Source organism: Anarhichas minor, unplaced genomic scaffold, assembly GCF_050575085.1.
Source record: "Anarhichas minor isolate MPS153535 unplaced genomic scaffold, ASM5057508v1 ptg000028l, whole genome shotgun sequence".
NCBI lineage: Eukaryota > Metazoa > Chordata > Actinopteri > Perciformes > Anarhichadidae > Anarhichas > Anarhichas minor.
The window spans coordinates 3,237,430-3,262,841 of record NW_027466474.1 but is presented as its reverse complement, the minus strand read 5'-3'; the positions used below and the strand labels follow the sequence as shown (position 1 = coordinate 3,262,841).

At 40.3% G+C, this 25,412-nt stretch overlaps 1 protein-coding gene across 3 annotated transcripts in view; it reads left to right on the top strand.

The window, feature by feature from the left end:
- The window catches only part of LOC142962666 (ecto-NOX disulfide-thiol exchanger 2-like), a 148,958-nt gene that overhangs the window by 93,604 nt on the left and 29,942 nt on the right, over positions 1-25,412 (top strand). For all 3 annotated transcript variants that reach the window (XM_076103262.1, XM_076103264.1, XM_076103263.1), the window contains 4 exons: positions 1,742-1,897; positions 14,167-14,373; positions 18,730-18,963; positions 22,981-23,193. In XM_076103262.1, the coding sequence (XP_075959377.1) occupies positions 1,742-1,897; positions 14,167-14,373; positions 18,730-18,963; positions 22,981-23,193 (810 nt within the window). The remainder of the gene's footprint in view (positions 1-1,741; positions 1,898-14,166; positions 14,374-18,729; positions 18,964-22,980; positions 23,194-25,412) is intronic.

Sequence of the window (25,412 nt, the reverse complement as noted above, 5' to 3'; positions counted from 1 at the left end):
AACTTTTAGAATCCCACACATTTATGAAAAAAAAACGGATTCGGCCAAAACTGGCGACTCACAGGGCGTCACGTAGACGTAAACCTCAACAGGTGACTGAGAAGAGTTTGATTGGCTTACAGCCTGAATATTGTTATTCATCACTGCTGAACATTTTCCAACCCTGCAGACATTTAGTTTCTTTTCTTTTCAACATGATTGATCTATTAGAGTAAAGTGAGGTGCAGTGAATATATCACGTCTTCTTTCTTCCTGAGTTACCTCACTGTTGCGGCGTAATGCCATTGTGCTGATTAGACACTCTGATACTCAAGTATGAGAGGCGGCTGCCAAACTAAATCAAACCCACAAGACAAAACATGGATGTTGTGAAAAGGATACATTACGTAACAGGGTTGCTATACAGCAGCCAGCTATTGTTTTTCCACAACAAATACCGATATGATCACGATTAGCGACGTCTGCGAACCACCCCAGACAGATACAGGGTAGAGATACAGCTTAAATGGAAAACATCCCGGCGTGCCGTGGTAAGAATTGGATCAGATTTTATTGCTCTGTTTCTCTTTTACTGCTTCACTTATCTCTCTCCCTCCGTGTTATCCATCTTCCTCTCCTCCACCTCACCAGAAGAAGTCATTCATCGCTCTGCCATCCGAGCAGTGTTTTCATTATCACCTGCCTCCTCTCCGTCTGTCACCCGGCTAAAGACGGATGCCGGGGTCATCGGCAGGAGACAGAGACAGCCAGAAGAACCAGCGCAGTATCGCAGCTCTTCATCTTCATGGTGTTTAGTTCCGCAGCGTTGTGTCACTGATAACTTTCTTTTTTCAGCTCTTCACTCTACTCCACTGCATAATCAAACTAGATTCCTCCAGAAAAAGAAAACCTCCGTGCCCGTCCTCTTGAGCGAACATTGCCTCAGTGTTTTGTTGTGCTTTCATTTCAGTTTTGTGTCTTGTCAGGTTTTTGTCACTCATGGGAATAGAGACTTGGCTTGCAAGGCATTACATGTACACACACATGCACACAATGACATCCTTTTTCCTCCCCTGTTTGCTGCATGTGCAGTGGGGACTCATGGGAGAGGGCAATGTATTTCCACATCAGAAAAGGCCGGGAATGTGTGCGAGAGTGTACGGATGTGCGTTTGTGTGCCCAGGTGCAGTCTAAATCAGTATCTGTGAATATGGTGTCTGTTTTCTTTCTGAAGGTTCTTTGTGATGTTACAGGTCATCATTCAAAGACTAAAGAGGGGGAGATATAGGGCAAGTGAGAGAGTGTCTAATAGAGTAGTTTACAAGTGAGAGAAAGAGATTTCAAGATAGGAAGACAGACACCAGAAGAGAGAGAGAGAGAGAGAGAGACAGAGAGATAGATGGGAAGAACGGGAAATAGACAAGACAATAAGTACAAATTGTTTAAATATTCATGTTTTTCGTCAGATGATTTATTCATGAGTGGCTGATATATTCAGTTATTTATAAACTTCTTGTGTGTCACCGCTGTTGACAGAAGTGTTGCTCCCGCGCTCACGGAGGAAGTGCACAATGTAAAATGCAACATGAAGCAGCCAACGTGTGCTCTAATGATGTCACAGTAAAGGTTAGCTGTGACTGAATAGCAGTTAGGAGACAAAAGCTTATTTCTTAAAGTGTGTGCACTGAGTGCCGCTGCTTCCCCTGCAGCTCGCTGCGTCACTTGCTCTGTATTCTCATCCATGTTTCTCTCCCGACTCCAGATTTTGACCCCAGTCTTGGGCTGATGACTGGCATTACCCCCATAAATCCCATGATGCCCGGCCTGGGCCTGGCGCCCCCGCCCCTCCCCCGGGAGGTGCCCGTTGTCAAGGAGATCATCCACTGCAAGAGCTGCACGCTGTTTCCTCCCAACCCCAGTAAGTCTCCACTGCCGCTGTAAGAGATATGAGCAGCGCAGAAACGCTGCAAGTTGACCCGTCCTCAGCGAGCCTGGAGCATGTTTTATTTACTGCTGCAGTATTGTGCATTATCTATGACTCATCTCTGTCCTCACTACGGATAGACACCTCTCATGCACCACTCAGCCAGACATTGTGTGACAGTGAAGAAGAAGAAGAAGAAGAAGAAGAAGGGAGTATTCTTCCTTAATTTCACCTTTAGTAATTCTTAGCCAGCAGAGCGTAGCTGATTTGCATGCACGTTTCATCAAGAAAGGAGAGGAGGAGAGGGATTAAAGTAGGTGTTACGGTGTGTGTATGCATGCCGGCGTGCACTTGTGCGATGCCTGTGAATGTATAATTGGAGGAGTGACCTCTGTGAGCACAGAACACAGCGCTGCTGTCTCCAATATGCCAGGCCAAAGAGGTGATGGACTCTGTCCTCGTCTTAGCTCAACTCACCCTTATCTCTCTTCACCTGCTTGCTCTATCGTACCATATACACATATAGCTCTCTCCCTCTCTTATATACTGCATCTCTTCTCCTCCCACCTCGTGTTTAAGAGGTCAAATCCACTTAATTACCTGATCGCCTCTGAGTGTTCCAGGTCAAAAGGTCTCTGTCAGGCTCTGCCTGTTGCATATGTATATATGGACAAACACATCCTCTCTTTTTTGCAGACACAAACACACATATATGGACATTTTGTGCATCGAGATATGAAATGAATGGGGGCTGGTGGGAAACCATAACCTTGAACCGTCACAAAATAGGGTATGAAAATAAGGATGAATGGGCAAAAAGTCTGTGCTCTCATAACTGAATAGTTAAAATGTCATTATTATTTATAGCTACTGTACTGTCCCCTGTGGGCCATTATAGGTGGTTCATGGTAATTGGGTTAATCTTTCCACTGTGTTCTGTAGGAATAAAAGGAGAGTTTTTCTTGTTGTTGCAAAAAGCGAGGAAGCTCCCCGCCTGAACCAGTGGAAAAAGCTGTTGTTGAATGTGTCGAACGAACGAAATAGCAGGTCAACAAAAGTTAAACAGCCAATATCAAATAAAACTGAGCAACAGAGGAGTGGAGTAGGGACTGAACACTATTCCTATACTCAGTGGTGGATTTGGGATCGCTCCCACGGGGGCCATTGCCTCTGTGACAACTAGACCACAACACCAGTCCCCCTTATAGCCTTTCATAAAATGCCAATGCAATGTATGGCTAGATGCAGCGCAAATGTATTATTTCATATTTCAAAAGAGTTGCCAATGAAGCATCTACATAGGATTAGGTGATATGACAATATATGCTGTGAGATGATTTCTCTATACCATTTATACTGAGGTTAATTCGCCTTTTTATCTCTTTATGGGGCCATTGTGGGTAATGTTGCAAAGGCATTATAAGGACTGCTTGATAACAATATGGAGTTTATAGTCCTCTGCATCAATGCGATGGAGTCCCTTGAGTTGTCAGATATCTAATTTACATCCTCATCTGGTTATCGTCCCGATGGAAACTTAACATCTTACAATATTATATTAATGTTTTCCAAAAAAATGCTCCTCAAACTTCTCAATCTTCCAAACATGGAGGCACGGATGAGACGAACAAACATAAACTTCCGAAGTCGACGTTGACTTATTTTGTCATGTTAGTCATTCATGTCTTTAGTCGCTCACGAGTCAGTCAGGTTAACCTCAACAACAATATTTTCCTAAACCTAAACTTCCTGTGAAGACGGTTTATTTTGAAAAGGCACTATGCGTGTATCAAGCATACATTGAGCAGAACAGACTACTGAACATATTCTAAAAGGCCTTTAATGTTTTTTATTTCATGTTCATCATTTAGGTAATAAAGTCATTGTTTTTTGACATTTGTTTGATATTCACGTGCAAATAAACACAACAAATTGCTTTCACAAGGAATTTTCAGTTGTTATATCAAGATATATTAATGTAGCAGAATTAACGGCAATAATAAATCCCTAAAACATTTCCTTCACACTTGCATTCTTTAAATAATTAACCGTGATCCTAGTGTTCCCTCCCTCTGGGAGGAAGTCTCCCTCTTCCGTTGTCTTTCTGGAGGCTGTTTCAAAGCAGCCTCACATGTCAGATGGAGAAGACATCAATTTTCCACCTTGACTCTTTGTGAGAGCTCCTCTCCACAACCAGCGAGGGAGTCTTCTGCCTTTGATACCTAGGTAGTTTGAGTTCAGTTCACCCTTTGTATGAAGCCTCACTGTCACGGTTTAATGCAGACGGAAAGATTTATCACACACAATAAATTCATAAATTAATGAATATGTCCTCCACACCTTTAGGCCTTTACGCGCTAGAACAGAGACGAGCACATGGAAAACAGTGTGTCTTATACGGAGTTCATTCTAATCCTGAGGCAGAATGAGGAGTCGACTGTTAAAGTAACAACCTGCCATAAGCGCTCATTGTATGACCTAGGGTTACTGTTCCCATTGAGAGAAATTTCCCATTTTTCCTTTTTGCCTTCGTGCAGGCACAAGAGCCCTGTTTTTCAATCCAAGCCTTGACTTCTTTCTTTCTTTTGTGTGTGTGTGTGTGTGTGTGTGTGTGTGTGTGTGTGTGTGTGTGTGTGTGTGTGTGTGTGTGTGTGTGTGTGTGTGTGTGTGTGTGTGTGTGTGTGTGTGTGTGTGTGTGTGTGTGTGTGACAAAAGATGTAAAATAAACAGCTAAGAAGCTGAAGAAGATTTTTTTTTTTTTAAAGAATCATTAACATGGGTTCATATTGTATGCAGCTAAGTTGGTACAGATGGCACGGCATTAAGGTTAAGGACTACATCTCCTATGGGCCTCTCTCACATAAAATGTAAGCACTCATGCAACTTGTAAAGCACTTTGGATAAAAGCATTCACCCAGTGGTGTGTTAAGATATAGTGTGGGGTGCACATTAGGCTGCTTGAACAAAATCTCTCACTTTAAACCGTCCCTCCATCACAGCAGCATCTTCACACATCTTTCAGATATTTCCTGCAACACCTTCATTCTTGCTCACCTTTTCTCTCACATCATCTGTCTCCTATTCATTTTCTTCCCTTTACATTTTTATTCATTTGACAGCATACGAATGGTATTTTTTTCTTTTTAAAGCCATATGTATACAAGCTGACTTTTATGTGACATGTTTATAAAGTTTTTTTAAACTTTTTGTGTTTTTGTTAAGTCTGTTATTTGTGCATTCATGTGTGTGTAAAGTTTAAACTTTTGTTTTTATGTAGACATTGCTGCTTTTACATAACTTGCAACCCATGCAGTGTATATACGTGGTGGTAGCCAATTGGAAGACTTTGTTCCTTGTGATGCTTTAAGAAATATAATCATATATTACAACATCTAATACAAGCATAGAAACTAACAATAGAACAGACAAACTGCCTCAAACAACCAGTACAGACAGTAATAAAAACAACAGTGACTGAAACGACGATTAAAATGTTTAAATATGTACTGGATACACTATAAACCCATGTATCTCAGTGTTCACATCTTTGCCTTTTTTAAGCCATTGGTTTTCCTTTGCACTAAAAGCTCTAAAATCTGTTCATGTTTTTATTTCTAATGGCAGTGTTATTCCAAATTTGTCGGCCTTTTAAGGGTTACTAAGGTATTATCAACCTTATTTTCCCATGTTTTTGTGTGTGACTAAGAGGGACAACAATTTTAGAAATTGGTCCAGTATTAAAAAAGGACGCTTCAACCGCCGGCTGCTAAACGGGCTGCAATGTAATCATACCATCCATGTACATCCAATAAAAGTGCTTGTTTTTCCACTGATAGGTTCAGATTGTCATTCTAAGTGTCTGACAACATGGTGGAAGGGACCATACTCCTCTTTTGTGTGATTCGGTTTGTTTGTTATTGTGTCATGTGACTTGTTGTTGGAAGACAACGGTGGAAATGTGACCGAGGTTTAGATAGAGGAGTATCAGAGTATCAGAACACGTAGTTTAGTGTCATTAGGCCTCTGACAGCTCTTTCTGTTTAAAGTTTGCTGCCAGTTCTTCCACTGATTGGACAAAATAGGCGTTAAGTGCATTTGCAATTACCATGCTATCAGAACTGATCACTCCATTTACCTTCAATTGAGTTATTCATTTTCTCTGATTAGACTCATTTAGTGACTCTATTGATATGGCTGGAGATAAGCTATTTCTCCCTTAGAGTTTTTTTTTTGCTTTTCCCAAGTCCTTTTAAAATACAATAAAAAGTATCCGTGTATACTTCTGTGGAAATGATTTATTATTATACAAGATCCTTCTTTTTCATTAGTTGACCAAAGGAGAGATGGGTTGTTTTTCTTTCCCACATTTGAATGGCTTTATTCATTTTCTTAATTGCATTTATGAGTGAATCCATCAAAAATGTTGCACCATTTATTTAAACCATATGTTTGCAGAAATTAATCCCAATTTATATTTCTTTCTTCACATGCAAACTGAGGGATTTCCTTCTTTCTAGTCTTTGTCTGTTGATTGTTGCCATGTCACCTTTAAAGGCAAGAAGTGCGCCATAGTCGAAAGGTTAGTTTTCAGAGGAAGCCAATTTACTTCCAACATGAAAGAGAAGCACTTTTTTCCCTTTTGAAAGATGCCGCTGTCGCCTCCTACAATAGACCAAGAGGCTGTCAAAACAGTCCCTTGAAACCAATCTGAAGACATTCCTCAGTAGGAGGCATTTTTAGAGAGAAAAAGGGCAAATGCCATCTAAATTTAATGCTGCAATTTATTTGAACAGATGGAAAGACATTCACCCAGAACCGAGCAGAGCCATTGAGGAGATTTCTGGGCTTGCTGGTAGGTTTCCGCTGTAATTGAAGCCTAGGGTTCTTCTAAAGGGGTCAAAGCGTGATAAAGCTCCACCACAGAGGACAACGCAGGGGGCCACAGTAGATAGCTGATGTGCATCTTTCTTTAAATGTATTCTTTAAATAGGAGCATCATACTGTGTGTGTGTGTGTGTGTGTGTGTGTGTGTGTGTGTGTGTGTGTGTGTGTGTGTGTGTGGAACAAATAAAAAAGGGAGAAAACAGAAAAAGTGGACAGAAATGTTGCTTTGAACAGTGTGTCAAGTTAGAGGATGATTGTGAGGCAGTGCTCTATTTCCTAAGGTATTTGTTATGTGTGTGTGTGTGCGTGTGTGTGTCTGATGTGGATAGAGGACAGCAGGTTCCATATGGCAGCTATCACAGGAAGCAGGACCCCCAGCTACGCCACCTCGGACAGCACATGCAGCTTCCTCCTTATTGACCTTTTAACTCACCAGCACTGAAACTCAGTATCCCTGTCGATCAGGCTTTATTCATATCTACATCTTTATAATTATGTTCCTCCTACATATTTTTGATCTTGATATCCATGACCACATTCTTGGTTCTACTATTTTTTGTTTTATTTGTATATACTGTATATTCTGTATGTGATATCTATGTTTGCAAATAAAATGGCTTGAGTGAACACTTAACAAAAAGAAAGAAGACCAAATTAAAAGGTGAGCTGAGTATTTACGGTGCGGAGGCGAAAAACATGAAGTTAAACTAAGGCCCCATAACAAAACCAAACCAGAGAGGGTGCCTGAAGGGAGGAGCAGAGAGACTGAAAGAGCTGCAGCAGTGGCTTCAGTAACCTTGTAACACCGGGCCCAACTGATCCACATAACACCAATCAGTGAGCTACAGGGCAACGGGAGACATGGGTTAGTAACAGGGAAACCCAGATGACTCCAGGGGTCATCTCGCCTATATATCGAGATCCAGATCCTTCCATGTTTTTATCTTTTCTAAATGTTTCTAACAAATCTAAATTGATGTGAAACTGCCAAATTTAGTAAAATATTTGGGATTCCTCTTTGGTGTTATAAATGTATGTTGGTGGCATCATCGTCGTCTACGCATTATTACACTTGGCACCTAAAATGAGCAGTGTTTAACACTCTGAACATGAATAAAGCAGCAAACAGCTATTATCTATGTAAATATATAGTGAAGTAATGTCTACCTGAGCAGAAAATGAAGTCTCTGTCCCTCTGTGTTTTGTTATCAGAGCTTCTCCTTGCTTTGTTGACATTGCCGCTGCTATGCACTGTTGTCATACAGCGGTTACAGCTGATAATGCCGTCCTGACCTACTGCTTCGTCGAGGAAGCGTAGCGCCCACCCTCCGGTTCCCCCTCAGGTAAACACTGTTAGCACTGATAACTATGAGCCGCCTGCTCAGCCGTCGACATGTTGAGAGGCAATAGAAGTGCTCCTAATCTCGGATCTTGCACATTTATAATGTAAGGGTGCAGATTACACACGTCAGAATCTGTTTACAGGTCTTGCGGAGCAGTACTGCATATGTGAACAAAGTTTATATAAAGCCTTTTGTGGCTCCAGAGGGAGCTGTGCAAAATCCAATAAATTGCCTCAAGTGATGTCAGTGTCGTTTAAGGATGAAGACCACAAGTTTGAATGTCTGAAAATGAAAAAAATCAGTTTGGAGTGATAAAGAAGAGAGCTTACGAGACCTGAACCTGAACTGTTCAACAAGCAGCATTGTGGCTAATGCCTGCGAAAGGAAGAAGATATCTTTGGTTCTGCTCATTTTGACCCTCTGTACGTTTTACAACAGTGTTACTGGAGTGCAATGCTAAATCTGAGTATTGGATTGCTTTTAACAAATTATATTATTTTTCTTATGGGATTAAACTGTTTGTCATTATCATTTATACTCTAAAATATTAGTTCTATTTGGAGGGCTGCTACTGCGCTCTCACCAGCTGGTGCGTTATCCCAGTTATTCATGTGTTCATTTGATGAAGAGAGGGTTGCACTTGCAATAAGTTTACTTGATCGTCTGTCTGGCAACACAAAAAATGTTTTCTAGCCATCAGGCGATCAGTGTGTTCAAATGCAGGGATACAATCCCTAATATTAAGGGCTTAACTTTGGTATTTGTTGTTGTACCCATATTGTTTTTAAATGACAAAAGACATACTTGTTTTGTATTTTTTAGTATTTCGTATTGAGGGAGAGCGCTGCAGATGGCAGCCATTAAACAGGCTGCAATGTAATCGCTTGGGGCAATTCCACACCGTCGATTCACATCCACTAAAAGTGCTTGTTGTTACCGCTGTCTGTCTCAGATTGTCATTATAAATGTCTGACAACATTATGGAGAGGAACCTGCAGAGAAACAAAACATTTTTCTTTACTTTTCGCTTGATCGATCTGTTTGTTATTGTTTCATGTGATTTGTTCGGTGATCGGTGGGAATGTGAGAGCTGGACGGAGGAATGCCTGTATTGTCAAAATGTGTTGTTTTAGACAACAGAAGGTGCACTTTAGTGTTATCTAAAATATTTTCAATGTCATGTCTGAATATTTAGCTGATTTTGACAATGTGGTTTTCAGATTTCAGAGCGAGACTTTTTTCCGAACTAAACTTGAGACACAATAACGGACAGACCGGATGAAGCAAAAAGTAAAGAAAAACGTTTCTCTATTCTTTCCATAATGTTGTCGGACACATAAAAATAACAATCTGAGCCTGTCATTGGCAAAAACAAGCACTTTCAGTGGACGTCCATTGACGGTGCAGAATGGCCCGATAAGTATGATTACGTTTAACGGCTGTTATCTGAAGCGTTCTCCGTCAATACTCAACCAATTTCAAAAGTGTCGTCCCCATTAGTCGCTCGACAAGAAAATATGAGAAAATAGTGTCCAGGTTGAAAAATACCAAAGTTACACCTTAGCGAGGCAAATTAAGTTAACAGGTGAATGCAATCACCAATCGCTGTGACTTTACCGAGCATAGAATCACATAGAACCTCAAAGTCAATCATTGCTGTGCATTGAAACTCTATACGTTTCCATTTATAATGATAACTGGTAAAATAAGGACAACATAAGGAGACAGGACGAGATGAGCACCCGTGCCACACAGTTCCAATACATTTTAGACCCTCAGTTTTGTGTCCATGTCCAAAGAGAGGGCGTGCTTTAGGATATCTGCCCATCTATTACTACTTCTGGGTTCAATGATCCACATTTTTTACTTTAAAGATGTTTGACCTATATAGTATTTGTCGGGATCTGATTTTGTACTCCTTTTTGGTGTGTGCCATAGAATTAGTCTGTTTTTACCATATTTCTGTGTGAGATGCACGATCTACAGGGGAAATTTCCCATAATGAATGCCTTAGGTCTTACTGTTAATTTGCTTTCACCAAGCGATCCCTTAGACTTTGTTTTACCGCTTGTGTGTAAAGAAGGTTGTATGAAGCTGTTCTTCGATGTCCTGTCAGATGACAGAATATGCCGATGCTTCATGATTAAAGAATTCATCAATTTAACTGAGAGGATTATATGTTAAAACATATACCAGTACAATCTGCAAATCACATCACAATCAATAATTTGGCTTTTATGACCTTGACGATTGATCGACAGCAAAAAAATGTATAAAATATCCCACAAAACCTTTCTGAGAATCCCTGAGCAGCCTTATTTAAATGTCTTTCCTTGTCCAAATGTCCAATCAACGGCTCATGGAAATCCAAACACAACTATTTTTGCAAAACTACAAACTTTGTTAAACAAAGCAAACGGAGCATTTTTGTTCTGGGTTTTATTGCGTTTATTTGGGCTCCGTCAAAGTCAGTTTGCACTGATATGATTAAACCTTTTCTGGGACCATAGAGAGTCTAGAGAGGTGATTACCTATTCCTTTAATGCACAATAGTTGTTCACTTCACAGTAATGTTATTAAATGTCTTTTGTAGACGGCACACTCTCCAGTAGCCTTAGTTTTTTTTTCCACACGGGGTTTGGACTTTGCCGTCGTCTCTTAACTCAGACAAATTTCAGATTTGCTTAAACTTTGTCTCTATCTTCTATTTCATGACTCCCATGCACACAGACACAAACCCATTGTTGTCTCCGGCCCTTTAAATGCTGAAGACCTACATTTCATTCGTTGCTTTAGGGAATTTCTTCGTGAGTGTCTTTAATGGTCATCAGTTCCTCCTGCTCTTCTTTTTCCAACACTTTTTCATTGATGTCAGACTTGTCTGTCTGTAATTACCCTCAAGTTAAATACCAAAGATGCCCTTCAGAAGCCTTCTGTCTACGTGCCTACATTTCTAAAAAGCTCCCAGTATGGATTTCATCCTCCTTTCAAAGCCAAACATTTGGTAATGCAGTCACATCTCTAGTGTGTCTGGAAAAAATGGGTTGGTTTTTCAAGGCGGGCTTTTATGAAGCAAGGATGTCAGCTAAATGTCAGATTGTTGCCTTGTTGTCCTTTTATATTGTCCCCCTCAGTCATCAGCAGAACCCTGCCAAAAATTGCAATTTAATGCTGAATCGTGCAATGAGGCGCTGCATGTTTCAGCTGACTGCAAAGTAAAGGCAGGGAAACTATCACCTTGGCGCTGTCCTAGTGTTGGAGTGTGTGTTTGGGTGCCTGAGTGTTTTTTTCTGGCTTTGAGTATATGCGAGTGAGAGAGAGCAGCCGTGAGTATGGGCATGTTCCCCTTTTAATGCCATCATCATAGCCAAGGTCAGGGGACGAAGGCGTTTGGGCCGTGTGCCAGAGCAAGCTGTGACATGAGGAGGGCACAGCCATAAAGTACCTTTGATGTGTTTTACTATAACTTTGCTGCGGGCTCTCCAGCCTCTCTCTACAGCTGCAGGACTGAATAACGGCTCCTCTTGGGCCCATTATTTAAAATTTCATGTCCAACTTATTGAGTACTGAATGAAAAGTGCACTGTATTTTTTTCTAATTTGGGAGGTGATTGATGGGAAGTGGTATGATTTGGGCCACAGCTTTATAGCCGTGGTAAAGTGGTGTCAGCAGCTCAAAGTGTACATGAATGAGTCGTACATTTCAGCTCAGCTTGAGGTACTTTTCACTGCTGTCCAATTTGTTCTGCGTGTCAGTCAGCAAATGTCACTATCAGTTTATTTAGGCTGCTGTAAGACTATTATTCTCAGGTTCTTTTTTCTACAACATACGGGCACAATAGTTTTTGAACATTTACATAGGGAACGTTTTAGGTTGTTGCTTTCACAGCTGTAGCTCAGTTCACTTAGTCAGACTATAGTTGCTGTTTAAGCCTTATTCTAAAACTTTATCAAAATGCATTTTAATGTTTTGTATTGTTTCCAGGAGAAAAAATGTATTTTCTAACCTTAACCAAGGTTAGAAAATAAGGTTGTTATTGATTAATAATTATGCAATTAAGGTTGTTGCCTAAATCTAACCAATCGTTTCACAATGTTAACCACGTGGCATTGTGCGTTGCTTTAAACTAACTAACTAGTCTAATACGACAACCCTGCTATTATTTCTATCTTCAGGATAGATTGTGATTTCTGAGGTTGCAGTTTGTGCTGCTGTTGTATTGTGTTGTGTTACACAGAGAGTTTGTTCTATTATTCTGTACATCACATGTATATTAATGAGGGCAAACTAAAGAAGCCAACCATAATAACCCCAAACTTGAGTTGTGCTTTATATCATCTTTTCTAGGTTAGATAACAGTGCTCACATTCAAGCCCAGATCAATCAGTCTCTTAGTTTGCCTTGTGCAGACCGAACCAGTCACTCATATCATCCATGGAAAGCCTGCTTTTCCTGAGATTAGATCAGTCAACATTTATCTTTGTTCAGTCAGTGACGTCCTTCATGCTTCAAACGATTGACACAAAAGGATCAGCCTCTCTCCGGACCGAAGGATTGGATTTTCATGCTAGGGATGGCGTGACGTGATTATCTCTGTAATATGAAAATGATTCAAGCATATTGTTCCATGTTAGCGCTTATCATTATATTCCCATCATGGTATGGTCATAGAGAAATCTTTCTTCTACTGTATATCATTACCCTGTAAGAGGTAGGTTCACTTCACTGAACCGCTGGCTGGCTTGGTATTGTCGTGAGCAGGGATCTGGTTTTGTTTGTCAGGTTGCCCTGGCCTGCAGAAAAAGGTCGGCCTTCACCCTATTTAGGTTTATACCAGTAGTGTCCCGAATTAGTAAATTTGAGGCCTGCTTGGATGTCACGTAATTTCCTGTTCCTAAGTTCTGATTTAACTGAGAAGACGCCATGAATCTTGGTGTTGCGTTTGATTCAACCCTCTCTTTTGAATCGTACATGAAATCACCAAGACCATCTGTTTTCACCGTCACAGCTCAATTCAGTTTTTTCCAGATGCAGAGAACCTAATGCACGTTTTTGTTTCATTCAGACTTGTTTATGGTATTGTTTTGTTGTCAGATCTGTTGCATGCTGGTACTGAAAGTCTTGATTCAGAATGCTCCAAGAATGAACTAAACTAGAAATTGTGACCATATTAGGCCAGTTTTACTTTCCCTTTATTGGCTACCATGTAAGATCAAACTTTAAGGTGCTTCTTAAAGGTGGTTGTGTGCCTCAGGTACAATCTGTTAAATGCTGCACCTGGTAGTTACTTTTAGAGGTAGAATTATCCTAATCCTGTGTTCATTTAAATATATGTGACTTAAATGTTGAGTCATTTTAATGTTTGATGCATTTGATTGCCATTTTACAGTGTTGACTCTTGACTCCCTGAGGGAGAGAAGAGACATATGCATGACTACCTCTGCTGTTTCAGCCAAATACTGAAACTTTTATGTTTTCACAAGGCTATTTTTTTTTTACTCCAACTAATAGAACTATGTTAGAGTTTATATTAAACTATAAAAGTCAAACGAGTGCTCGCTGATTAAACTTTGCAGTTGTACAGTTGAAGAACTTTCAGTTTGAGTGTTAGCACAGAAAGCAGCCGGAGTAAGTAATGTATGAACAGTGGAAGTTTGGGAAGTTAGAAGAGCTGATTGATTAAATGTAAGGAAAGAGAAATTGAAAGCATAAAAGCATTGAAAGATACAGAAGATCTTTGAGGGCAGATTGTCGATGTTAGACACAGGTGAAAGGATAAATTATGAACTTTATTAGAACGCAATGCAAAGCAAACCCATCCCACTGAGCTGCACTGGAATTGGAAAGCAGACTGAATCCAAATGTAGGCTTTACTCAAAATAAATATTCTGATTTCTTTCATGATTAAATTACGTGCTGAAACTGAAGTTGTAGCGTCACTGATTGAGTGTTCAACCAACTGTTGGGTTGAGACTACACTTGTACCTTCAACTGAAATAATTTTGTCCCTTTACTTCTCTTCTCCATGTTTGACCGATCTTCCGCCTCCGGCCACGAGGGAGCGCCCTCCAGGGTGTAAGACGGTGTTTGTGGGCGGTCTGCCCGAGAACGCCACAGAGCAGCTCATCGTGGAGATCTTTGGACAGTGTGGGGAAATTGCCGCCATCAGAAAGAGCAAGAAGAACTTCTGCCATATCCGATTTGCTGAGGAGTTCAGTGTGGACAAGGCTCTCCTCCTCTCTGGTAAGATAAATTCACTCTAGAAACCAGTGCAAACTCTTTTTTCCCCCAGTTTCAGGACCATCCTGTGTGGTGTTTGATTATGTCTTTTACTACAGACGGAAAGTTTTATGTCTGGTGAGCTATCTGTAGCTTGTTGTTTTTATGCCAAATCCTCACTGCTGTCCAATGGAAACCCCAACAAACCTCCAACCTCCTTATTTTTAGGTATGTGTTGGTTTACATTGGGCTTAAAGGTCAGAGGATAAGAGTTTTCTTTGTTATCTGAATGGACAATATTGAATCTGTAGAGACCTCTTGTATTGTCAGTCCACTGCTATCAGTGGCCCGGCATTCCTTCACCTCGGGTGGAGGAAGAATGACGAGCTGTTAACCTTTACTCTGATGGAAATGAAAGGGCTGATATCCATCATTCAGCACTACAATTCTCACGCCTCACACATTCACCCGGGAACGTTTGACAGATGGATAAATAGATTGGGGGACTCCATACAAATTCTTTGGAAGTGAACAATACTGGATATTTAGTTGAAGGAAACAAGAGAATCGGCCAGGCGTGGAAGCCAGAATAAGACAAAACGAATTGACTCTTGCAATTAAATCACTCACAATAATTTTATTTGCATATTTATCACTTGTGCATCTCAAATTGTATGTAATCTTAGTTGTATTTTCTACATCTGTGGTTTACTGGTAGAACTGCAGACTTTGGATATATGCAGCTGCAGTCTTGTCTTTCTCTTTTGCTCAGTGTTGCCTCATATATTTGATGGTCCTTATGGACGTTTCGTTCTGCACATTAATCCTCCATTCTGTAAATGGAGTAAATTAGCTGCATTTACAGGTCAAATGTCCTTGTGTACCCTTTTTAGACGATTTAAAAGATTGTCTATCGTAAAGGATCAATAAAGATCTGTGAACAGATGAAGTAGGGTTACAAACATACGTTACCAGGCCATTTGAACCTTTACTTACATTCCACAGAATATCAAACTGCTGCCTTTGTAATCACTGTGTCAACATCCGATCACTTTCTGTGATGGAGAGCAGCGTTTTGCAACGAGCAGAAGGCTCACAGCGGAGGTGGCTTGACGACAACTAAACAAGCGCCATCACAAACTTGCAGGAGGCATTTGTGTGACAGCTTACATAGACTCAGCACTCACCAGGGGTCTCATTTATAAAACAGCGCGTCGGATCGACACTAAATGTTTGCATATGTTCAAAGGAGGAAATGCAAATGCTCCAAAGAACATTCAGATTATAAAACCTTGCCTACGCCTGCCAGTGAGCTATTTCCTTTTATAAATCCCAACTTAACCTGTAAATGTACGCGTCGGTTTCAGCCTCACATGCCGCCCTCAACCTGAATGTTGATGCATAGAAATGAGCTGCTGATCAGCGGTTCTTTACGGGGAATCGCTGCAACTACCGAGAGGAAGAACACTTGTCTGTGTACAGTATGCTGTATCTGTTCCTATGGAATAAACCATAAATGAATCAATAAAGTCGTGTTCACTGCAGCGATTTTACTCACAAACACTTAATTAAAACAAAGATTGCTCTGTTCTGCAGTTCTTTAACGCTATCTTACAGCTGATACTAATTGCATCAGCTGACCACGAGTGTCTCCTCTGCGCTCCTGGGTGCAGACAGCGCTGATGAAATATTAAGCAAAATTTGATTTGAGGTTTGAGTTGGTTTATGTCTTTTATAATTGAGATGTGCTTATAATTATGGCTCAATAGTACAAGCACAAATACCACTGCTGGTGTGACTGTTGATGAAGAGAATGTATAAGTGCAAAGTAACGTGTGATATGAAGTGAAATTAAATGTGACAGGCATCGTACGTGTCATGATGTCTCCAAAATGTCCGTAGGTATGGGTCAGAGTTTCTGTACAGGTGCTCACATTCTCCCGCCAGGTTTGTTTTTATACGTCATAACGTTTGCGTGGGGAGTGGCGTAACGGTTATAGATGAGACCCCAGGCCTTTCTGTTGTTCTTTATAGGCGTTTTCTTCTTCCAACTGTCTTTATATGTTCAATAATTCGAGTTATAAAGGCTTGGGATAGGTTGAATATTTTTCACTCAAGTTAAAATTTGCGTGAATGCATCTTCATCCCGATTTGCCAGAATTTTTTGAGCGATTTCTACAGATTCTAAAATGTTCTCATACAACGGTTCATATGATATATTACGAAAAGTTACCTCTTATTTTTTGTGTGTTTTCCTACGAAAGCAAGCAACACGTGTCTGCTCGTTACGTGCACACGTTTAAAAAAAAAATAAACTTCTGTCTTCACAGTTCTACTTGGTTAGGTCTAGGAATAGATCATCACATCTTTCAATAACTACTGAAGTGCACAAGTTACGTGACAAAGACATCAACGTTGACATCTCGTTTCACAAGGGGAACAGCGGTCGCTTGGCTGAAAGATCGCCGTTTGTTGAACCCCTCCACCTCTTCTCCTGCCCACCCTGTGTGGGCTTTTGTGGTCTTTATACTTCCTCGTTGTCAGGATTAAGGCAAAAATGTCAGCAAGGGATGGACCAAAATGCAGAGAGACACAGGGAAACAGAGGGATGATAGACGGTGATTTTAATTAAAAAGAAAATGTTCAAAACAAAACTTGCAGAGCAGGGGAGTCAAAAAACACAAAATAGGATCAGGTAAATTAGGGAAAAAGCACAAGGGATTTTCCAAATGTGAAAACCCCTGATGTCAATGTACAGTATATATAAGATGTCAGTTCATGTTAGGCAGTGTCTTTTCTAGACTTCCAAGTAGTCAAACAGTTTCTCCAGTTATTGACTGAGGGTTATGCAGCTTGACTCTTTAACTGTTCCTTGAGAGGAAGCGGCCTCTCTTGTTTGCCATGTGAAACCAGCTTATGACTCTTTTTGACTATTATTTTATCTCCATCCAGCAGCTCCTCCTGCACAGATGCCTTAAATCTTTCTTTGCTGGCCATATATTCCCTCCTCACAAAGCTCATTTAAAAGACCAGCCACTGCAATAATACCCTCTGCATTATTTAACGTGTGTGTGTGTGCGTGTGTGCTTGGTTGTGTGTCTTTGTGTGATTTCATCTACCTCTACCCTACAATAAGACTGGAGCTATAAGTCCGTATATTAACCAGATGACAGACCTGTGTAGCTTTCTCATAAATACTACTTTCCGTAACACTCTGGCCTCTTCTCCCAAAACACACTCGGACATACACACACACACACTACTACAGCAGCCTCGGCACACTGAGGTCTCCCCTTATGAAATATTGAAGCAAACAGAGAGCCTTGAGCAGGGAGAGCAGACTCCAGACACAACCCAAAACTCTTTCTTCTGCTCGCACCGACATCCAACTTTATCTTCGCTTTCCTGCGATGAGAGTGTGTGTTCATGTGTATTCGGAGGAAAGGCCCAGGGCTCTCTGAGCTTGTTTCCTAGTTTCTGAGTTCACACTGCACTGTTGACACCCATTTCTTTCTCACAGATCATTCGGACCAATCAATTACCAAAACAAATGTGGTTGCACTTTACACCCACACACACGCAGCGGAATGAGCTTTGAGTGTCAGGTGGGGGAGGCAGTGAGGTGATCCAAGGCTACCACCGTAATTAGTGGCTCACACTCGTGTACGAGCGGGACAGAAAGCTCAAGTGACTTGCTCAGCTTTTGTTGGTCTACGCGTCGGTCTATACACCTGGAGAGCAGCTGCAGTAACAGGGACACATGGGGAGAACAAAGAGGATGTGATCCGGTCGTTGTCTGAAGGAAAATGAGGACAAGTTGATCAATTTATCTTTGTCAGTATCTGTGTGTGTGTGAATGCAGCCTTTTGTCTTCCTATCTGTGTAAATCTGCCTATTTGTGCTTGTTATCCTGTCTGTGCTTATCTCTGTCTATTTACTGTACATCTGGATTGCAGTGGGCGTTGATAGAAATTGATATTTCAGCCTGTTGCGACTCTCATCCAATCAATGAAATGTCTTAGCTATCTTTCATGTCCTCTGTTTTCTCTCTATCTCTACGTCCATCTTTTCACCTTTTTTATTCTCTCCTCATGAACACGAATATCTCAGGAACACCGTTAATTCATTTCTTCAAATTTGGCACAAACGTCAACTTGGACTCAAGGTTGAACTGATTAGATTTTGTCTGTCAACTGTCACTTTGACCTCACAAAACAGGTTTTTGGGCCTTAACTCAAGAATTCTTATGCTAATTATGACATTTTCACATGCCTAATAGGATAAAATGAAGAAGGGATTTCGGACAGACATGGATTTAAAGTGCAACATGATTCTAGTTTTTATTTATCTCCTCTTAGACCTCTCCTTGTCCTCCCACAGGTTACCACGTTCGTTTGGGCTCCAGCACAGACAAGAATGACTCCGGCCGTCTCCACGTGGACTTCGCCCAGGCCAGAGACGACCTCTATGAGTGGGAGTGTCGCCAGCGCTTGTTTGCCAGAGAGGAGAGGCATCGGCGCAAGATAGAGGAGGATCGCCTCCGGCCGCCCTCCCCTCCTCCCATCGTGCACTACTCGGAGCACGAGTCCAGCCAGCTGGGAGACAAGATCAAAGGTTGGTAGACAAACATGTCAGTCACTTGATACACCGCTTAAATCCAGACTGAAATATCTCAACTCCCCGATGGATGGCCAGGAATTTTGCTACGGGAAACTCATGTCGCCCTCAGGACGAATTGTAATAACTTTCATCAACTGATTTTTTTATTTAGTGCTAATTTGTGCAATAGACCAATTCTAGGAAATAATGAATTGAATGAAGTACAGCCTCAGCTGCACTTTGTGCTGCTCAGCAAATGTTAGCATGCTAACACGCTCAGTTAAGATGAACATGGTAAACACTATACCTGATAGCATGTTAGTTTTATAATTGTGAGCATATTCGCATGCAGACATTAGCATGTAGCTCATAATGCTGCTCTGTCTTAGTACAGCCTCACAAAGCCACGAGCATGGCTGTACTCTGACACCTGATACGCTTCTGTTTTAAACAATCCAGCTGTTTAAAAACTATCCGTCTATTTTCTTCTTTTTACATGCATCACTACAGTGGATGGTGTGTTGGACTCATTTAGTGCTGATGACCTTCACTCAATACTGAGCTTAGAACGCACAATGTGTTGACTGAGGGACGGCTGCTGCTTTGCTAAAGTGCTGCTTGACAATTCCTGTAATCATCTAATACTTTCTGCTATAATTGAAATAACTCAAATACTCAAATCTTGAGTTTACCAGTTCAATATGTAACCTGGTGCAGAGAATTCCAATATGGACTCCCATGAAGGGAGGAAAATATGTTTAAGCTGATTCTAAATTTATTTTGAGCCAACAGTGACAGTAATTTAAACACACTTGACATTTCAGTGTCTGCTGACTTTTTCTCATTTGAGTGTCTTATACTTCTGCTTCCTACTGAGAATTTAAAGTGACTCGATACTTGTTAATCGTATTCCTTGACTGCAAGGAGTTGTACTGTAATTTAAAATATTTAAATGCCCTGCGTGGCTGAGTACAGTTCCCATCAGTGTTCAGAGCACATATAAGGGGAGGCTGAGCTGAATGTGAGAATATGTTGTTGATCATTTTAAATTCTTAATGTAATCAAACACTGGTGGCAAGAGAGTCTTTATTGATCCCCAGTGACATTTCTGACCTTACCCTCCCTCTTTCCTGTAACATTAAAGCCAGGAACGCACTTGCCCTAAAATAGCTGAAGAGGTCCTCTAGATGGGGAGTGTTGATCCTTTTTTCTTCTTCTTTTTATTCAAACAGCTGAGTTATCTGCTAATTGACAAATTATGTATTTGTCAGTTTGCAGCGGTTTCTTGTGATTGGACCAACTTTGATTTGATTGTTTAATTCACAATATATTTTCAAATCTGTTTAAATTAAGAAGTAAATGCATGGCAGAACAAAATTAATTGAGAAAAGTCAGTGGATGATCTCACAGGACAATTATATTGTTGCTGAGTTGCAGCACGATTTACTGGGATGTTTCTTTTTTTTTTCTTTCTTACAGCTGTTCACAGAGCTGTTTGTTTACTCAATGTCTGGGAAAATTGTTATGTTCTGGATAATGTTTCTGCAAGTTTGAAGTCACTAGCACATCTGTTCCTGTCAGGATATCGCTGACTTGTGGATAAAAAGAAAAAAACGCAGAGAAACAAAGAGGCGAGAAGCTTTGTAATGGGGTATTTATTTCTAATATATCAAGGTAAGACAATCTTACATTTGGATTTGTGTATTTATGCTCGGGTAACGCCTCAGCTGAAGACCCATTCAACTAAAATCTGAATCTATCTGGCCTCTGGCTGTTTCCAGTGATTGAATACTGCTAATATTCCTCCAGATTGTCTATTAATATTGCCGCTGCAGGGAGCCATGTATTATGAGACCTGAGTTTGCCTATAAACAAACAGGAACACCTTAGGGATTCATGGGATAACACCTTGATTCAATATCTGTTGCTGTGATATTTCATCATTCATGCAAGCTGTCTGATGGGTGTGTGTGTGTGTGTGTGTGTGTGTGTGTGTGTGTGTGTGTGTGTGTGTGTGTGTGTGTGTGTGTGTGTGTGTGTGTGTGTGTGTGTGTGTGTGTGTGTGTGTGTGAGTGAGACAGAGGGAGAGATAGAGAGTATTGAGAGCATCTATAGAACCTGGCTTGAGGTGAGACGCCCCAGGCAAAAACATTGTTTTTCATGCACTGGTCAGTTTTGAGATTTTGGGCTATTTTGCTCCCACAACATGTCTTCTTCTTCAGACTAGTGGAAAGAAAACATCCAACATACACATTTTAAATGTTTACACTTTGTGTATTTGCGTCTGTAGATTTCTTCTAAATTCACCAAAAGTTGCACTAGTTAATGCCTCATTTAAATATTTAAACATAACATTTAAGAGCATTTTTAATTAAAAAAAATAATTCTCTTAGCAAGTCATCAACTAGGGAAGTTTAATGGTGGTATCCAATGTTTAAAAATGTTTAACCCATTCCCTTGTAATGTAATGAATGGCATTTTACCTATATCTTTAATAAAGAGCGTTTCTCAAAATGAGTTTTTGAGCCAGAAATCTCCACTTCATTAGCGGTCACATACACCAAACTTTCCTATATTCTGAATGTTGTTCATATATCATTCATAGCCTGAAATATAGAACATTTTATCCCGAAAATGTCTGTCGACAGTATGTTCTGATTTATGGAGTGATAAAAAGAGATATACCAAATTCCCCCGTGTAAAAACCTTTGACTCTAATATGTCATCAATGGCACAATCATTTTCAACCTGGCTTCATCCAATGATTCGATTTCATTGTATGCAAATTAGCACATATTAAATAAGATAATGCCTCATCAGAACACCTTTGATATAAAGAAAACTGCCTTAATGTTAATAGTAATCAGCTGTGGAAGTTTCATGGCGATGTATATTAGTTACATTTACCTCCAGTGTCTCCCCTAAATAAATATAAATCTGCTCAATCTGTAAAGATGCGAGGTAACATGATGCATGTGTGCGTGTGTTGTGGAGATCTGAGGCAGTGTGATGTAAACTGTGTGTAGGAGTGTATTCCCTCCTATGCTCCTCTGACTTGTAAGCAGCCCAGGGAGGCAGCAGAGGACAGGACAACGACAGCGGAATAACAACAATAGAAATCAATAAAGTCTCTTGACATCATCTGATTATTCACCAGACAAAGCAGGCCTACTGCTAAACAAGCTGAGCTTTGTAAAGAGCAGCTGTGCCGAACAACACCGTGCTCCCCTCTTCTGAAGTCATCCGGCGAGTGTTGTTTACCAAAGATGTTTATAGGAATGATTGATTTAACCCCGCCACTGTTCTTCTCATTTAACCTCCTGCTCTTTTATGTTCAGTGTATAGATATGATAATTTTTCTCCTCAATCATATTTAATCCGTTCTTTTCCTCTTCATCCCCAGACGACAGCGAGTTCTTGAAGTTATTTTGGTCTCGTCATCATCATCGTCGTCATTCCTTCTTCACAGACACTCGAGTGTGCGACCTGAAGACTACCCAGCATGCATCTCCAACAGATGTGTCTAAGACAGCTTGCACTGCACAAAATGTTATTAAATTGAATTTCAGCAGTTGAGATGATTTTTGCTACTTGTCTTCTTTTCTCATGCGTTCGTATGAAATATTTTATTTGGGTTGTTGTTGAACTTGTTGCCCTCTGCATGTCTCTGAGCATCACGTTTTTCAGAGTAAATCTGCAGAGGCAGCTGTTTGATCCTGATGACCATTACTCTCTACTTCTGTCCCTCTTTGGCCAGACAAGTTTCAGTTGGCAGAGGCTGTTCTGTTATTGTACTTCTGTTTTATTGATTTATTTCATTCCTTTCCTCCCTTTTCAATTTCTACTTTCCTCCTAACTTGGTCAAATGACTGTGACTTTGTGAAGGCGGCACTTTTTTTTAACCGTTCTTATGTAGACTCTCCTTCACCTCTGCCCAGATGACAGCAAACACACTGAGGGAAATCTTCTTTTTATTTCGCCATTGACCCAGACTCTTGCTCTCTCCACCTCGTCTCCTCCCTTCCTCCCCAGATGACAATACGTTTCCTGAAGCGGTGCGTGTGCTCCTGACCTGGCTGGAACGAGGCGAAGTCAACCGCAGGAACGCCAACAACTTCTACTCCATGATCCAGTCCTCCAACGGCCACATCCGCCGGCTGACGGGCGAGAAGAGTCAGCATGAGAAGGAGGTGGAAGAGGCCAAAGACAAGTTCAGGACCGCGATGGCCACCATACTGGCTCAATGTGAGTCCTCTCTTCTACCATTCCCGTGCACAATTACCAGCAAACAACTTATATAACCAACAGCAACATTACTGCTGGAATTCTAATCAGCTTCCTTACAAAAAGCATCACCTTAAGTTACCTCTGTAAATTATACTCCTTTCAAAACAAGGTTACAAAGGGCTTTACATAGCAGAAGAAAAATGCAATACTGTTAAATTTCAAAAGGCATAATTAAATAGAGGTACATTTAGGAATAATATAGAAACTGCATTTAAGAAAATCTTTAAAAGAGAGATAAATATAACCACACCATAACATGTCCTTTTAATAAGAGGGATTTTTAAGCAGTGATTTCAAAGCCCGCTTTACACATATCTTTATTCAAATCAATCTACAACTGACTGCCAGTGTTGTGCAAGTTTACATTTCACTAGAGCTAGTTCAGTTTACACAGATTAAAAGGAACTAGTTTATGTTCATTTATCAGGCTCGCTACTGTGTTGCATGTGTTTTGGAAGTAGTGATCCTAAAAATTGATGTTTTGATAGCGTTTTGCTGTTGTTAAACGTGGCCCCCATTTACTTCAATTCATCACATTTTTAAATGTTTTGATTCTCCGCTCATTGTGGAGACATACGATAAAGTTTTATTCAAGAGTTTAAGGTAACATGGGGTTGAGAAATAGATTTACAAATAGTCATTTTGTGAGTGAAATATTCCTTGAACTGTTCACGTTCATTAGTTGCAGTAGGATATGTTCAGCTCACACCTTTATTTATTAATCAGCAGTCATCTGACTGAGCCATGAGAACAGGGACTTCCAAAAGTCAAGCTTTGATTTTAAAAAAGCAAAGAAAAACAAACAAACTTTTCTACTTATTCATCATCAAAACACAAAAACAACCTGATTTGTTTCCCTCAAGAGGAGACGTAATTATTACATAAATGTATCACAACAACAAAAAAGAAACCGATCAAAATGACAAAATGAAATTAACGGTGACACATTAATGAGCCAGCCTTTGGAATTTGATTTGAGCAGACCGGGCCATTTGGGGACAAAATAAAAGGATCTTTGATTTCAACTAATGCAGCGTTTGTGTTAAAGAGGAAACTCAGGAAGCTCATGTCATGAAGCTCTGACCAGAGTATGACAAAACTATGAGTCCAGTAAACTTAGAGATAAACACATTGAACGTCTGTCTTGGACTCTCAGAAATACAGTATATTTAGAGAGGACATGTTTTATATTTAACGATAAATGTTTCCTTTGTGATTATTGGTAAAGTTGGATTTTACCGTATCTCCCATCCAACGCTGGCTATGAACAGTGTAACCGTTTTTACACTATTCAGAAATGTTGGTGCTTTTGTTTGTTGTAATTAAGGCCAACATTTGTTGGCAGATTGTGTCTTAACATGGAAAATTGGCCACCAGTCACAGAAACAGGATTTTACCGGTGAGTTCACATGTTGAGGAGCATGTGGGCTCATTGAGCGTGTCCCTTTCAATCACACAGTAAACGATTTATCCTATGTTGCATTCCCCGGAGAATAGCGCTCCATCCTACAGAATTTACGATTCAGTTATCGCTATACTTGGGTAACAGGTGCAATTGAAGCTACGCTGAAGTGATTCCCATGACACTCTGTAGTCTGTGGTTTTATCACAGGTCACCGCTCTGTACGGCATATCAAATGTTCAAATACCCAGAGACAAATGCATAAATACGCTCTAACCCACACATTTTCACACACAGACACGTAGAAAGCTTTACATGTTATAATGTAAATATGGAAGCCCATTTCCGCAGCAAAAAAAAAAAAAGTCACAAAACAAAAACAAAAAAATAATAATTGTAAGTTTTTGTTTTTGTTTTGCTGGCAGAAAAAAGTAAATAAGTTAGAAAAAAAGGGCTCAGTTTGGAAAGGCATCGACAAAGTCTAAGATCTTATTTCTAAGTCTAAGTCTTATTTTGCTGTACAAAAAAGCACTCGTTATTATTACTAAAGACATATGATAAAGGACTGTATTAAAGATAACAAATCTTAGCGAATTTAAAGTTTGTCCCTCTTGTATCTCTTGCAATCATTCAGGTTGTCATCTTTTTGTTACACTGCCACTGTTCTAATGCATTACAATGTATTCAACACGTGTTGAAAGTTAGTTGAAAGGCAGAAAACCACAATAGAGCATGTGTCCCCTGAAATCCTGGATGCATATTAATTAGCATGCTT